This window comes from Anser anser (genome assembly GCF_964211835.1).
Source record: "Anser anser genome assembly, chromosome: 1".
Classification (NCBI taxonomy): Eukaryota; Metazoa; Chordata; class Aves; order Anseriformes; family Anatidae; genus Anser; species Anser anser.
In genome coordinates, this window is record NC_139720.1 from 186,690,378 (window position 1) to 186,705,622 (window position 15,245).

A 15,245-nucleotide genomic window follows, 5' to 3' on the forward strand; every position below is an offset into this window, starting at 1 on the left:
TTGATCACTGTAGTCTGCCTTGCCGAGTCAGCCCCTCTGTGGCCAGGTCCGTTACCTTTTATCCAGAATGAGTGAGTCGTGTCCAAGATGGGAGGGCCTCGTCCCTTTTCTAATGCCCTGGCAGATCCCTACACCGCTATTACCAGAGCATGTGTCCTCAGGCTGCCCAGCCACGTCACGGTCTGTGCTGACCGATGCTGCACAGGCTGTGTGACTTTTGTTGCTGCTGCAGGTGTTCTCAAGTGGATCTCCTCCTTGCAGGTCTGCTGACCACAGGTGCCGTCTAGAAAAGAAACAAAAAAGATTTCCTCCATTTGTGCAACAGCACAGTGCAGGTTGGGGTTAGGCCACCTAGCCTAAAGGAGATAGACGTGATGGTTAGACTCTGATTCCCCCTTGAAGAGCTTGTCAGGAGTCTGAATGTTTCATTTTCAGAAAATGTTTTCATTTTCTGCAGTTCTGGAAAAACATAAAGCCATCTAAACATTCACCTTATTTTTATATGAGATCATTCATGTGCATTGTGGCAGTAGGCAGCAGGAGCCTAAGTGAACTTAGACCAACTCCTTGCTTTCATCAGCCCCCTGTAGGTCTGCGGTCTGGTATCTTCCCAGTTAGAAGACCACCTGATGATCTTACTATGGGCCATGTGTCTGACATTTGTGAATGGTCCTGGGCATAGCAAACAGGTGGAACAAGTGGTTCTCACCAGAGGATGGGCCTCCAAAGGTAGTGGACTCTGCAGAGATGGGCTGACGTGTCAGAAAAAGCGCAGATGTGGTACCTGGAATTAAATAGTGAGGCAGACACTTTGCTTGCTAGCACCTGAGGTCACAGGCTCAATAACCACAGTCACAGCCAGGTTTCTAGCAAGAATTGTTGCAGCTGAGGAGAACAGGAGAGAAACTAGAGCAGGAAAGGCAGTGGTGGCAGGACTTGGGACATGTCTGTGTTTGCCTTCAGTTGAACAAAGGTTGTCAAAAGATTCTCTTTGGCCAGAGAAGCTGTGGATGCCCCATCCCTGGAGGTGTTCAAGGCCAGGCTGGATGGGGCTTTGGGCAACCTGGTCTGGTGGGACGTGCCCCTGCCCATGGCAGGGGTTTGGAACGGGGTGGTCTTTAATGTCAACTCCAACCCAAACCATTCTAAGGTGATTCTATGGTCTATGAACACTTAGGGATGCACAGAAGGAAGGATCCTAGCTCTTAATAGCAGGCAGAAGAAAAAGACCCTGCTGAGTGGCAAAATGCAGGTAACTTAGGAGGACAGGCTGGCCCTGCTGCACTCAGTCACTCAGTCTCGCGCCTCTGGTCACAGTTCCTTCAGAATGGCTGAGCCCTGGAGAGCGACCTCCGTTCCCAAAAGAACAAGGAGAACAAGGCCCTCAGGGGATTTTTTTTTAAGCCACAAACAAACAAAAAAGTCTCTGAATTCCTCACCACCACAGAGGCTTCAGCCCTCTGGGCAGCCACAGAGCAGTCAGTGGAAAGATTGAGTGAGGTGGCAAAAACTGTACAGCGGAGCAGAAATGAAGAGTGCCCTGGTCAGAGCTGGGAATGAGTTCAAGGGCTGAAAATTCCTCTTGCTGACTCACTCAGGGCGAGTCAATGGCTTTCCCTGGCAAGTGCTGTTCACACATCTCGATTCTCAGCCCTCATTTAGAAAAGGAGCTGCTCTGAGTTCTCACAGGGCTGGGGAAAGCTGCTCCCCCAGCAGCGGTACCCGCGTGGAGGTGCCAGCACTGCTCAGCACCTCTGCTGGCTGCGAAGGCATCACCGGAGTTCCCTGTTTGCCAGGGCTGCTGGTCCGAGCTGGCCAGGCAGCGGGGAACCTGGCAGGCATCGCACCAGTGTCGTGGAGCAGCAAGGGGAAGCTCCAGAAGCCGCAGCTCACAGCCCGGAGCTGCTCACAGCAGCAAGGGATGGCAGGGACTTCGCTGACCAAAACCACACCTGCAGTGGTGGCACTGCCCTTGTCCCCGTATAGAGCAGAGGAACCGAGTGCTAAAGGAGTTTATTTCTCTCTGAACACGTTCATGGGGGACTGGGTAACACATCTCAGATGTGAACTCCTGTTTGAATCCCACCTGGGAAGTCTGAGGAAATCCAAAAAGCTACAGAAGAGGTGAAGAAACAGAAATAGGACTTCAGAGGGTGGCAACAAAATATTCGTCCCACAGGTAGGGGCATGCCAGAGGCTGAAGGGAAGAAAGCAGGCTCCAGAAAACCATCCTTGTGCTGGCCAGAAGCTAATTAGAAAAGTTTGGGGCCAGAGAAGGGGCTACACATAGTCTCTGAACAGGAATCCCAGTGCCTGTGTTGCCAGGCAAGTAAGAAGTTATCTTTTATAGTGAACCTCTGTCATTGCTCCAGTTTTGTATACGTTTTTAGTGCTTCACTTCACAGGTGACAGGCAAATTCTCAAATGGCACATGCCCGTGGCTGGGCAGGAGCGTGGCTGAACCCTGGCCCAGCATCAGTGTGGTGCCCTGAGCAGGGATCTGAGCTGCTGCTGGGACCAGGCACGGCTCCTCCTGCCGAAACAGCCCCAGCTCATCTCCCAAGGAGGGTGTTCCTGCAGCCTCTTCTCATGCACATGTTTTGCATTATCTCTGTTTGCTTTATAGCAATTATTCCGCTCTGTCATTACACTGGATAAACGAGAGTTCGCTGTAATTAAAGGTGCTAGCTAACCTACCTAAAAAGAATCAGCCTTACCTAGACGGAGCTCTTGGGCCCAAACAATATGTTTAAACACGTTCAAACAATATATTTGTGTCAGCATTTATAACCAAGGGTGCCCGTTGCTGTTTGTTTCCGTAAGCTGGTAAGGATGGACGGAAAGATTACGTGATGCTGGGTTTTAGGCCAGAGGAACTCGACACCAGGTCAATCAATAGAAGCCTGCAGGATTGTTCCTGTTGTTGGGACAATTCATCCTTGTCACAATAACCCAAATTGCCTCCTTATCTTCTTTTCTTGCTTTTAGATCTTGGGGATTCATTCCCCCTGCCTGTGTTTAAGACCTTAACAAAGGCAATTAGGTGCTGAATGAGCGAGTGACTAAAAGAGAAGTCTCGTGGTACATGAAGTGCATGTTATAGGTTATAGGTGCTATTACCCCCTCCTGCAAGGACTACAGAAGGACCCAGTTAAAGCCCAAAGCTGAACTCCCATGTGCAGAAATATTTAGCAAGCTTCTTTGTGTTCCAGCCTCAGGGCTACATCTTGTAGGTAGGTCACCTAGTAGGGTTTGCAAAAGTGTTTTGGCTCCCGTTCTGCTCTTGCTCCTGATCTGTCAGAATCCAAAATCCGAAATCATTCAGGTGAACTTTGGCTTTCACAATGCAGCAATAATGTTACAGCACAAACAGTGTAAGATCCAAGTGAAGAGACTTAGTGAGGAGAGATGGTTTCTTCTATTAGACCAATTTTTACACAGATGAATTTGGCTTTCAGTTTTCTGACATGCATTTTTCACGTCCCAATTATCAATCACTGACATTTGTCTCCTCATGCTAGATCTTTTCTAACGATATTGCAAGAGGTAGATTAATATTACTGCGATATTTCAATTGCCATTTACATTTCGTTTTAAAGATCCCACTGTCTGGCTGGCAGCATTTTCAAGTACCTGAAAACCTTTTAAATCTAGTCTCCAGATTCTGGTCTGTGCTTTTTTTTTTTTTTTTTTTTTTTTTTTTTTTTGCCAATCTGGTGGTAAAATAATGCTGTGTATTGCAGAGCACTATTAATTGATACTAAACTTGGCTCTGATTTTGGCAAAATCTGATTATAATATTTAGCAACCCCCTGATACTGTCATCCCTTCAGGAAGGAAAATAATTTTGAGAGGGAGAAATGTGCTTGTTGCATTTCTGTAAGAAGGTTGTGTGCACATGCTATACATATGAAATTTATGGTACCTTGCTTAAGTCAGGAATGAGTCCATATTTTTCACATGGAAGTGTGGAAACTGGCTACAGATCTGGAATAAAAAGTCCAAAATAATGTTTTGATTCTTGTTTTTGGACAGGTTTGTTGCTGTTCAATGACTTGTATATAGACAGCAATATTTGGGTAGCATGGAATATGGCTCTTTTTGACTTACAAAGAGATACTCTCAAGAGTGCAGTTTAAATTGATTTTTTTCCGTTCTTGTTTTTATTTTCAGTCCTACCTCCTGTACTCGTTCCAAGACACAGCGAGTTTAACCCTCACCTCAGCCTCCTTGCCAAGTTTCGAAATACTTCTCTGCACAGCGAGCCTCTGATGCCACACAATGCCACCTACCCCGATTCTTTCCAGCATCCCCCGTGCACCCCTTTTCCATCGTCACCCAGCCACATGTTCTCCCAGTCGCCCAACAGCATCAGCTACCCCAACTCACCAGGAAGCTCTTCTGGACCAGGAAGTCCCTATCAGCTCACAGGTAAGAATGAGCTCGCAGACATCCCAATAGAGGCTGTTGAGGCTTTTGCCAGGGCCTGGGATCAGGAGCCAGTTCTTGGTGCTCTCTCCAGACTGTAGCTACAGATTGAAATGTTGGACAGGGTGGATTTGGAGTGGGATTTCTTGGGACTGTCTCTTAGTATTGTCTCCCTCCTTCTGTTGGAGGCTCAAGGAACTAAGAGCTGTAGTCATTCCACTCCTAGAAGTGCCTGAATGAACTTTCATGTTTACTGTAAGGGAAAAGTTCAAGAGAGGAGCGGGTGTGCCAGGCCATCCTTCTGTCCAGAGCTGCCCATCCAAGCTTCAATCCATGGAAGAGAGCGTTTGCAACACCTGAGTCAGGCACCTTTAATGGAGGAGGTCAGGATAGGGACCTTTAGAAACTCCAACAAGAGAGACAGAATAAAACGGGGAAATTGATACACAGCAATTATTTTTAATATATGATGATCCCACTGACTGCAAACTTCAGGAAGTTAAGGTGTTTAATAATCTGGTCCAACACTTGGTGAAGCTACCAGGCAAATACCCATGACTTTGAAACGTGTTTCATCAGCTCCACAGTTCCGAATTCAGCAGGGTTAAGTCACTCAGGTTGTGTTGTGAACTCCTTACTTGGTACTGCTCTAATCACCAAAAATCTAACAATTCTTTTACTGTTAAATATACAAAGGTGTCACACAACACAGCTGAGAGCTAGCTTTAATATCAAAGCATGGTTGAAATTCACTTTTGCACTTTGTTGTAACTCTGAAATAGTTTCAGCGATCTCAGCTTTTTCACAAGGATGAATTCAGGTCAGAACCTTGTAGATTAATGTTTTAAAGCGTCAACTACAAAGCATTTAAATTCATGTCCTTAATGATATGTCTGTTTTTATTTTAAGTGCAAGAAAGATGTTTATTTTCACAAGGTATTTGTAGTATTTTAACTTCCTTTTAAGCCGGACACTTTCAACATTTTTCCCTTCCCGGTACACTCAATGGATTTCTGTTCATTTCTTCTCTAGATCTGTAGTTTAGATTAACTCATACTTAGCAACATCCAAACACTTTAGCGAGTAGTAGGACTTGTTTGACTTCTCCCATCTTTTTCTTTCACCTCTCTGTAACCGAGCTGGATTTAATGGAGCTGGTTCTGACAGGTAAATCAGGACCATTGCAAAGTACATAATGACTGTGACTCGTGTGATTTAACTGAACTTGGGACCTGGCAAAGCTACTTAAAAATGTAAGTGGCTCAACCTGAGCTTCAGTATGTCACAGCACAGTGAATGCTGATAAACATAATTTGCCTGTGTAACGATCAGGGATGAGCTATGTAAGGCAAACTAGGACTAGATCAAGAACCTTGAGTGGGATGGATGACACCAAATATAGATGTCAACAATGCAAATTTCTGCATCTGATGCAATTGTTTATATGCTCTCTGTAGTCAACAGAGAAAAATAGGCACTCCTAGAACAAGATTCATTTCATCTTAAGGCGCATGTCTAACACAGCTGAGATGCACCATGTCTGGAAGTACCCGTTTTTCTTTAGTGAGTAAAGTTCATAGTGACTATCTTAGGCGTAGACATCAAAATACGTGGATAACCACATTATTTCTTTCTGTAACTTGTATTATCTTCCACGGTTTCTTGATTTTGTTTTATTGTCCTAGCTTGCTGCATTTTCTGTGGGAGGGTTATGCCCTCTGTATGTTAGGAATGTCATATTGTGTATGAGATTCCTAAATCATGAACGCTGCTTGAATAGAATTAATAACATTCCCATGCAATGTGTATTTAGAAGTTTCAGTGGTTATCCTACGAGACAGTCCACATTCATCCACTCTGGGTGAAGTTGCTGTGTTTTGAGGGCCAGCCACTAGACGCCATACACAAGAGGAAATTTCAGCCTGGAACTGGGTTAAACTCTGGACTTCTTTTAAAGATACCCTTAGCCCTGCAGGCTCATGTATCACTGTAACGTGCGCATAGGCCCATTGAGTTTCTGTTCACTTCATACTTTCAGAGTTTATGTAGTGAACATTGGTGTTTTATGATATGAAAAATAAGTCACTTTTTCTTTGGCTTCCTAAAGCCTCCTGCCTTTCTTGAGAGTCTCCACTACAGAGATCCGCCTTCCATTTTCCAGCTTACTGTGCCATAAAGGAAACAAGGCAGGGTCTGGGCAGGTTGTGAGTTGGTACTTTTCCTCCACATTTTTTCTTCATTTCCATTGCGCTTTGATGGGAGACTGAACAAATCAGAAGAGGGCTGTACTTCCCTTCTAGGACAGAAGTGAAAAGGACAAATCTGGAGGGAGTTTTGCCAACTCTCACTTTAGAAGGCTTTCCATAGGCCTTCTTTATAGTCTGTGAAGAAAGCGAGCTTTCTCCCAGAGGAGCAATTACAGTTAGCTTCTGCTCTTAAATCATCCTCTGCAAGGGTTTTACATTTAGGAGAGAAGTCTGGAACTGAAGGATCAAACTGCTTTACTTTCTTAGTTTAACAACTTGCGTTACCAGAGGACTTGGCAGGACAGTGCTCTGGGCCTGAGGCACTTTTGTGACTGTGCCTCCTTCTTTCAAGTGTACCGAGTCCAACACGACTGCCCTCCCTCACCATTCTTCCTGAATATGTTTTGGTCTTAATTTGGATACTGAGATCAGGTTCAGATCAGGGCTTTGTTTTGAATCCTTTCTAGCTAAACAGTGCTGAAGAAGTGGTAAGTATCCACCAGGAAATACTGGGGAGAATTGACCAAGGTATTGATTTCGCTGTCTTTTCTTTCTTTTCTTTCTTTCCTTCTTTCTAACAGTGGAAACTCCGCCCCCACCTTACCATGCAAGAGAAACTGCAGGAAACTTAAATGGGCGGTCAATGGATGCAATATCTGAAAGCCAGCTAGTGCTGTCTTTGCCCAATGGAGGTAAATCTGCCGATGGAGAAACTGAAAGTAAATAACTATTTGTATTATTCTTCAAAGAAAAATTGTTAAGCAAAAAAAATATTATTTGAACTAGAAGGTTCAGTGATCTGTAATATTAGGTTTCAGACAGTTTTGAGGGTAAGGCTATGTACTAGACATGTCCATTAGCTAGCAGAATAGGATGATCTAAGAATTCAGTGACTTATGAGCAGAGTTATGGAGTTTAGACCTTGCTTGCGTCCATGGATTACTACAATCAGAAAGCTGTTAATGAAGGCAAACGCTGTTATCTACAGTGTAAAGACAAAGATATCAAATCAAGGATGGAGAGGCAATACAACACAAAAGAGCGCTATCAGTATCTAAACTTTCTTTATCACCTTTAGTTCTGGTTTTCATGTACTTTAGTCTTCCATTTGGGAGCTTTCTTACTACCATCTTTGTGTTAATGTAACGTTACTGACTGGCTAGAATGGAAAAGGAGATATTCTAGTGAAGTACAAAGAGATTTTTACAGAAGGCCAAGCTCAATGTCCTCATATAAAACATTCTGTAGTGGGGAAGTGCATGGCTGGTTAGAGTAGAAGGGACTGGGATATTCCTCCCCCCTCTCAAAGCAACTTAATGACCTCTCCAGTGTGGTCTCTGCTACCTCCAGACTAGTAAGGCAGGTGATGCTGCTCCTCCACACTTCAAAGGCCACTGGCGCAGAGCAGCATGGGGGAATTGAGTTCCTTTGCTGTGTTTTCCTCTGGCTTCCTCCTGCTGCAAAAGAAAAATCACCATTGTCCTTGTAGTCCAGTATATTGTAGTCCTAAACAAATGTCCTTTACAGCATATGGACTGAACTCTGTGCACACACAAGCACATTAAGCAAGTAATGCCAGACTTCTGAAACACGAAGTAACACGTATGTATCAGAGAACCAGAAGAGAAGCAAGTTGAGGATGGTAGTGTTAATAACAGATGAGTACACAGAACGGCTGGATAATTACTAGTTATCAGACACCAATATTTTAAAGTAAATTGTCGAGATTTTAATCTCCTTACCGTAATTTGCCATCTCTGATCACTGCCATAGTGAATCTTAGTTGGAATTTTATTAGGGGTTGAGCACAAAGGTGCTCTGGGGGCAAGAGGTCTCACATGCCTGTGGGAGGCAGGCAGGATAAAGTTTCCCACTAATTCCTGCAGGACGAATGAGGCTCAGAGATTGTGTTACGGTATTGAGTCTTCGTCTCTGAGTTAGAAAACCTGGGCAGGGTTTAGATCCGAAAGAAATGACCTTGATGACATTTCCACTTACAGTCCCACATGGAAGCAGAAAGCCTCAAAGCATGCAAAAAATTTGGGGGGGAGTGATTGATTACTTCTGAACTTCAGCGTTTGGTACTAGACTGAAGGCTTGGCTCAGTTTTGACTTGCTTTGAGCCCATCTGTCATCCCTAGCTGCTGCTGGTGTGCAGAGCAGATGTATCCCTTACTATTTTCAGTGTAGAGATTGGGTCCCAGTTCAGCAAGGAATGTCAGCATGTGCTTAATTTAATGCATTAGAGTTATCACTTTTAAGAACAAGTGGGACTTCTCAGAGGCTTAGGGTTAAGCCGGTATACCAGCCCTTTGCACATTTGGAGCTTCAATCATAAAATTAAGAAGAAACAGAAGCTGCTGTTGAGATAAAGCCTGACATAAGTGACTGTTTAGAGGAAGAGCTGGGAGGATGAAAGGGGGGGGGCGAGGGAAAAGAAACAGAGAATGATTGTTTAAAAAAAATATTATTGAGACCTGAGCGGCTGATTAATTTTGTTTCCTACAGATTTTCGGCCTGTTTGCTATGAGGAACCCCAACACTGGTGCTCAGTTGCATACTATGAACTCAACAACAGGGTAGGGGAGACTTTCCAGGCTTCCTCTCGAAGTATCCTTATAGATGGATTTACAGATCCTTCAAATAACAAAAACAGGTTCTGCCTGGGACTGCTCTCAAACGTAAACCGCAATTCTACTATAGAAAACACCAGGAGACACATAGGAAAAGGTAAGAGGAAATCCCTTCTCCTTGGGAGTATTCAGAGCTTGAAAGAGCTATACATTGCATTAACAATCTGGCTGTGTTTGTCTTAAAACCAAAGCTGAGATTACTTCTGAAATAGAAGAAAAGCAGCTGATTCTTTTCTGACTGGATAACAATCAGCAGAGTAGCTCCTTACAAAAGCTATTTACTTGGCCAGCAAAGAGAAAAATGTTGTTTATAGTTGTATGTTCTAATTTAGCAGTATGTATTTTCATTTTATTTATTAGAGCTTCTGGCAACTGGGAATATTGCCATTGAAATGCCACTAAAAGGATAATTGCTGGTGCCTCAGGGCTGGTTCTCCTACCACCAAATAACAAAGGGAGATGGATGAAACACTTAGCAGTTGAGCTATTTAGCTGAAGAACTCTACAAGAGTTGCATTTGTAGCTTTTTCCCCGTAGCAACTTAAGAAAATCAGTCCAATCTGATTCCTTTCCTCATCAACTTCTCACTAGAAAAACCAAGTCATGGATTCTGCCTCCAGCAGTTCTTGTGTGCTCCTCTTCTGGTGTGTGCACATCTGGTGCACACCGGCTCATAAGCTACTGGTGGCATGTAGGATGAGACCTCACCTGGATACACATGGATCCACACACTCCAGCCCAGCTCGCTAGGGCTGTGTAGGGCCTGATATTCTCCCAGAATTTATTGTTGTTCGCGGCGGTGAGTCAGAAGCCCTGTGCTGGCCACTTCTCTGTGCAGATGAAGCTTTGCCTGTTCTGGTATATCCAGTCTAGACTCATTATCTTGCCAGCCCAGCCTCTCACCAGTAGCTGCCTGGGAATGGATTCCCTACTGGGCTAATTAACTCTAATTGTTCCACTCCTATTATCTTGTCAACCTCACCTCATTTCCCAGGCCTAGAGCAGTATTTTAATTGGCTCTTGATAGTCTAGTGTTGAATGACTGTGTACGAGGAAGGTCTGAGACAAATGTGACATAGTTTTAACAGACACCAGCGAACCTGAAGGCTGGTGCAGGAGACATTGTGCTTAGCTCTTGCACTTTGCTCCAGAAGGAAAAGAAGGACCCGTGCTGGAAATGTGCTGTGTGAAGCTAGTGTGATGTGTCTAGGACAAGTGTCACGTAGTAGTTTGTTGTGATGTGAGCAGTGGAAATGAGTTGCACGTCTAGTTCTAACTTACTCGGAAAACAAGGCAAAGCTTCTCTATCAGCATAAGCTGTCAAAGGGGTGTAGATCAAAGCTGAGCCCGGCCCTAAAAGAAGAACGACAAAAGATCCCGGTCAAAGCTGTCATTTGAGGATGTTACATCCTGTGAATGTCTGCCCCAAAAGAGGAAGAGATAGAACAGGAAGAATATGAGGTAAATGCTAATGGTCCTCATCCTTTCAAATCTGAAGATGTGTCTTCATTGATTAAAAGTCCTTTTAAGTCTTACGCTAGGAATCTGCCCAAGGGAAGGGAGCAGGCTGCCCAGAGAGAAGCTTAGTATATCTGAGATCCTTAATTTTAATGCTCTTCCCTGTTTATGCAAATCCTAAAAAAAACATGTTCAAGTGGAACAGAAGTGGCACCAGTACAGGCCTGCAGAAGAGCGCAGAGCAGCTCCAAAAGCCTGGAGTTCAAAGGCATGCTGGACAGATGAAAGCTACTGAAATGGATACAATTGTCACATGTTAACAGGGGAGAAAAAAGAGTGAGTAAACAAGATTAGCTCAGTAGGATAAGGATATGCGATTGAATTGTCATCTAGTGTATCAGCGTGAAACGGTTTCCTGGAAATACCACATCAAAGCTAAAAACAATCCAGAACACAATGCAACATCTACTAGCAATTGGACCTGTTTCAGCAGTCAGACTTCAAGGACAAAAAGGGGACTTCTGATCAGAGTGGCAAAAAGATGTGGATGCTTGGAGACTGCCGAACCTCCACTTTCTGCAGAGAGCAATGAAATCCTGCTAAAACGTATGGACCCTTGATTTGGCCTTCTACAAATACGCATTCAGCTGGATGCCTTCCTTCAGGGTGCTTGTCTCTAGTGAATGAATATCAGAAGAATGGAAATGCACACTGACATTTCAGTGCTGCTGTATTTAATGCTTTTAAAAAGTCCACAAGGAAAAAGAAAATTATAGCCTCTGCTTTCAGAAGTTACTTTTGTGTTTTTGTTATTGCAGTTTGGGTGATGCCTTTGAAAACATTATTTTTTTCTTTTTTGGAAGTTGGGTACTCAATATATTCTGAAAATCCAGCCTTTAAAGCTTTGCACCTAGAAGTGCAATCACCCTAGATCAAGAGTCACACCTGAAGATTTGAGATGTGGTGAACGTTTATGTCCTTGTTCTTCTCTCCTTACCCTTTGCTCTTGCTGTTTATTTCAGGAAGTTACACAGACTCCATCAGGGTCAGCTAGAACCTTTGTGTTTTCAGTATCTAATGACCTTCCCTTTCATCCCCCGTCCACAGGAGGGAAAGGAGCCACAGGTCACATAATAGCAGCCGCAGAGTGCGCCTCCCCGTAATACCTGGCGCAGTTGGACTGGAGCTGGTGACTGGCCTAGTGGAGTTGTAGTCTCGCCTGTGTTCTCAGTGCAATAGGAGCTTGTGCTGCGAGCCACACCTCCCTGTCACTCACATCTAATTTGAGATCTCGTGGGTGCATAGAAGTAAAAGTCAAGTGATGGCTTGAAGACAGACTAGGGTTCTTGTCTGAGTCACTCTGGAAGTCTATGGGAGAGCGTATTTTTCCCAGATCCCTTTCCCACTCAACCTGCTTTTCCCCAAGCCTTTCCCACTTCTCTTCAGAGGCTGTTTTTGTTTTCAGGATGTGCTGCTGCCCCTTGCCGTCATGACCACAGAATCAGGAACAGAGGCTGGGAACAAGTAACCAGTCTTTTTGTATGAAAGACAACAGGAATGAAGAAAATTATGTCTGAATTATTAAAAAGCATAGTTATCACTAGCTTTGCAGACAGTCCACTGAGGCTCTGAATGTGTGCATTTATATGTTAGAGTTTGAATGCCATACCTGGGAGTAGGGAGGATTTTATTATTTTTAGTGGTGGTTTTTATGAGAAGAAAGGACTGTGTTCTTCTACCACTCTGGGACATGGGAGGCATTCATCTCGTTTTCACAGGATGACTCGGTCCCCTTCAGGGTGTGGTTTCATGCTCACATTTAAGCAGTCTGTCCCCATGGCCGTGCTGGCACTGAAGAAGATCTCACTGCAAATAAATCTTTGTTGTTTCCTTTTGTTTGTTTTTAAGTTAGTTTTCATTGGGTTCAGTTCCCTGACCTGGGTGGCTGCCCAGTCCCCAAGCTTTGCTGCCAGCATGAAAGCAGGTGTAGGAAGAAGCAACAGGAACAGAGGGAGGGGGAGCCTTTTCAGCACCAGCACAGACTTCCATCAGTCTGAGCTGGCTGTGAACCTGTTTTCTGTGGTGGATGGAGTGAATTGACAGGTTGTGGTTCCTCTTATCATCTATCAGCTAAGGAAGGCATCTACACAATTAGCTTACACCGGATCTCTAACTTCAAGGTTGTCAAATTGGGCTAAGAAGAGTTCTTCCCCTGTTTGATGTCTATTTTCATGCAAGCAGACATCCAAGGGGGGGGACCGGAGTCCTTGAATGGATAGAAGTGCTTCCATCTTCATTTCCCCAAGGCATGGTAAAAGTTTGGGAGTTCGTGCTGGTAAGGCACTCAGGCACTGCGAAGTCCACCAGGAAATCAGTCAGTTTCTTGCTAAAGGTTGCTTTGAACAGGAAAGATCTGGTGAGTAAGTCAGGGACATGCAAATGTAAATATGTGGTTCTGATGTGGTGGATAAAATACAGAAAAGCTGTTTTTAAGTGCACACCATGCTGTGTTTGAGCTGCATGAGATAGGATCCGGTAGTAGTAGTACATAGCGTGCAATGAAGTGGGTCTTGGTCAGCGTGGCTGTGCTCAAACCAAATAGATTTGGATGTGTAATGCGTAACAGACTTGTCAGTTCTCTGACAGATCTGATCCATGCTTTGTGTATGGCTGACATATGTTTGACATTTTGTGTGTGTATACATATGTGCGTGTGTGTATCATAAAATTCTGTGCTGTTGGGTTAAAGAAGTAAGCCAATATTAACTGAGAAACAAAGCAAAATATACTAAGATTTTTTTTTCCTATACCAATACCTTGAAATAATATTTTTGACAATTTCCTCTTAATGCTGATGGCTCCATTGCACAGATACGTGGATATACACAAAGTTTACTGTCTTTTAAAAGCCATGGTGTAGGCACTGAGTGTCTGGAATGATACTGGGCTTGTATGTCCACACCAGTGAAATAGTTAAAAAAATTCACAGAAACAAACTAAATTACTGATATAACGTATTGTGAACAATGGAGGAATAATACCTGTCTTGTTTTCTTTTTCGAGGTGTTCATCTTTACTATGTCGGCGGGGAAGTTTATGCTGAATGTGTCAGTGACAGCAGTATTTTTGTGCAGAGCCGCAATTGTAACTATCAGCATGGCTTCCACCCAGCCACTGTCTGCAAGATCCCCAGCGGCTGCAGCCTTAAGATCTTCAACAACCAACTCTTCGCCCAGCTGCTTGCCCAATCAGTCAACCATGGCTTTGAAGTGGTATATGAGCTGACCAAGATGTGTACGATTCGAATGAGCTTTGTTAAAGTAAGGCTTTTTTGTTTTCTCTTGCCTTTCTGAAAAGGACAATCCCATCACTTGCTAGCTGTGGTGCAAAACTAGACCCTATCAAATCCTTCCCAAATAGGAATATGCACCTAAGCTGCAAATTGCATTCCAGACTGCCTGTTTTCTAATTTTGCCTTAAACTTGTCTTGTAGGTGGTTAAAATCAATACCTTGAAATGTCCTAGACTCCAAAAATAAAATTTCCATAGGCTCATGTGGAAAACAAGCAGAGACTGAACGGTGGTGTTCCTCCACCGATTGCATAAGGAGCTCAGCTTAAGGACTGCATAAGAACTCAGCAGCATGTAAATGTAGTACGTGTCTTAGGCAGTTTTGATTTGTCCCATTGTTACTGCTTTGCAATGGAGCTTGGTAGAGCCACAGATCTGAAAAAATGTCCTTATGTCTCCAGACCAATTTGTAGTCTCACCGTTACTATAAAGTTGTATATATAGAACTGTATACCTACATATATGTACATATAACTGTGTGTGTGTATATATATATGTGTGTGTGCAGTCAAGAAACACTAGCTCTTCCTTCAGCTCCCACTGAGCTGTTGGGAATTGTCAATGTTTGCTGCCTCTCTGATCCCTGGCTACAGGTTGTCTTAATTCCAGATGGCCAGCCAGCAACACTACCAGAGAGACTTCTCGCAAGCAGAATACAAAACCCAAAAGAACAACTGACCTCCCCCTGTTATTTAGCAGGGAACCACCAAAGCCATTACTGTTTCCATAAGAGAAGACATCAGTGTCTTTGAAATCTGAATTTTGCAATCTAACTTCTCTGTGTGCAACATATCAGCCTCTGTGGGAGTTTCTTAAGTCTCTGAATGGTCCTCTAAGTAGAATGAGATCTCTTGAGCCCTTTTAGCACTTAAGATTTACTTGGGTGCCTGTTGTGGCATCTAAACCCCAGAGAATGGTGAGTATTTCAAGACTGTTTACAGATGTGCTGGACTCGGACTTCCCATAGTGGTGCTGGGAAGAGCTGGCAGCAATGTTCAGCCTGCAACCTAGGGCAGTTGCATCATTAGAAGCAAGTCGGTCCTGTTAGATACCATAAGAAGTGGCTTGAGTGTGTCCGTTCGTCTTGCAGGTTTGGTTTTATACAAATGACTGAATCGAGCTGATTGAA

At 43.9% G+C, this 15,245-nt stretch overlaps 1 protein-coding gene across 2 annotated transcripts in view; it reads left to right on the forward strand.

Annotated features, from left to right (window-relative positions):
- Positions 1-15,245, forward strand: part of SMAD9 (SMAD family member 9) — a 42,939-nt gene that overhangs the window by 17,146 nt on the left and 10,548 nt on the right. The window contains exons 3-6 of one of the 2 annotated variants that reach the window (XM_083823821.1): positions 4,174-4,431; positions 7,256-7,366; positions 9,183-9,404; positions 13,829-14,085. In XM_083823821.1, the coding sequence (XP_083679947.1) occupies positions 4,174-4,431; positions 7,256-7,366; positions 9,183-9,404; positions 13,829-14,085 (848 nt within the window). Of the gene's footprint in view, positions 1-4,173; positions 4,432-7,255; positions 7,394-9,182; positions 9,405-13,828; positions 14,086-15,245 lie in introns of both variants that reach the window. The other variant, XM_083823820.1, reaches the window with a different exon arrangement.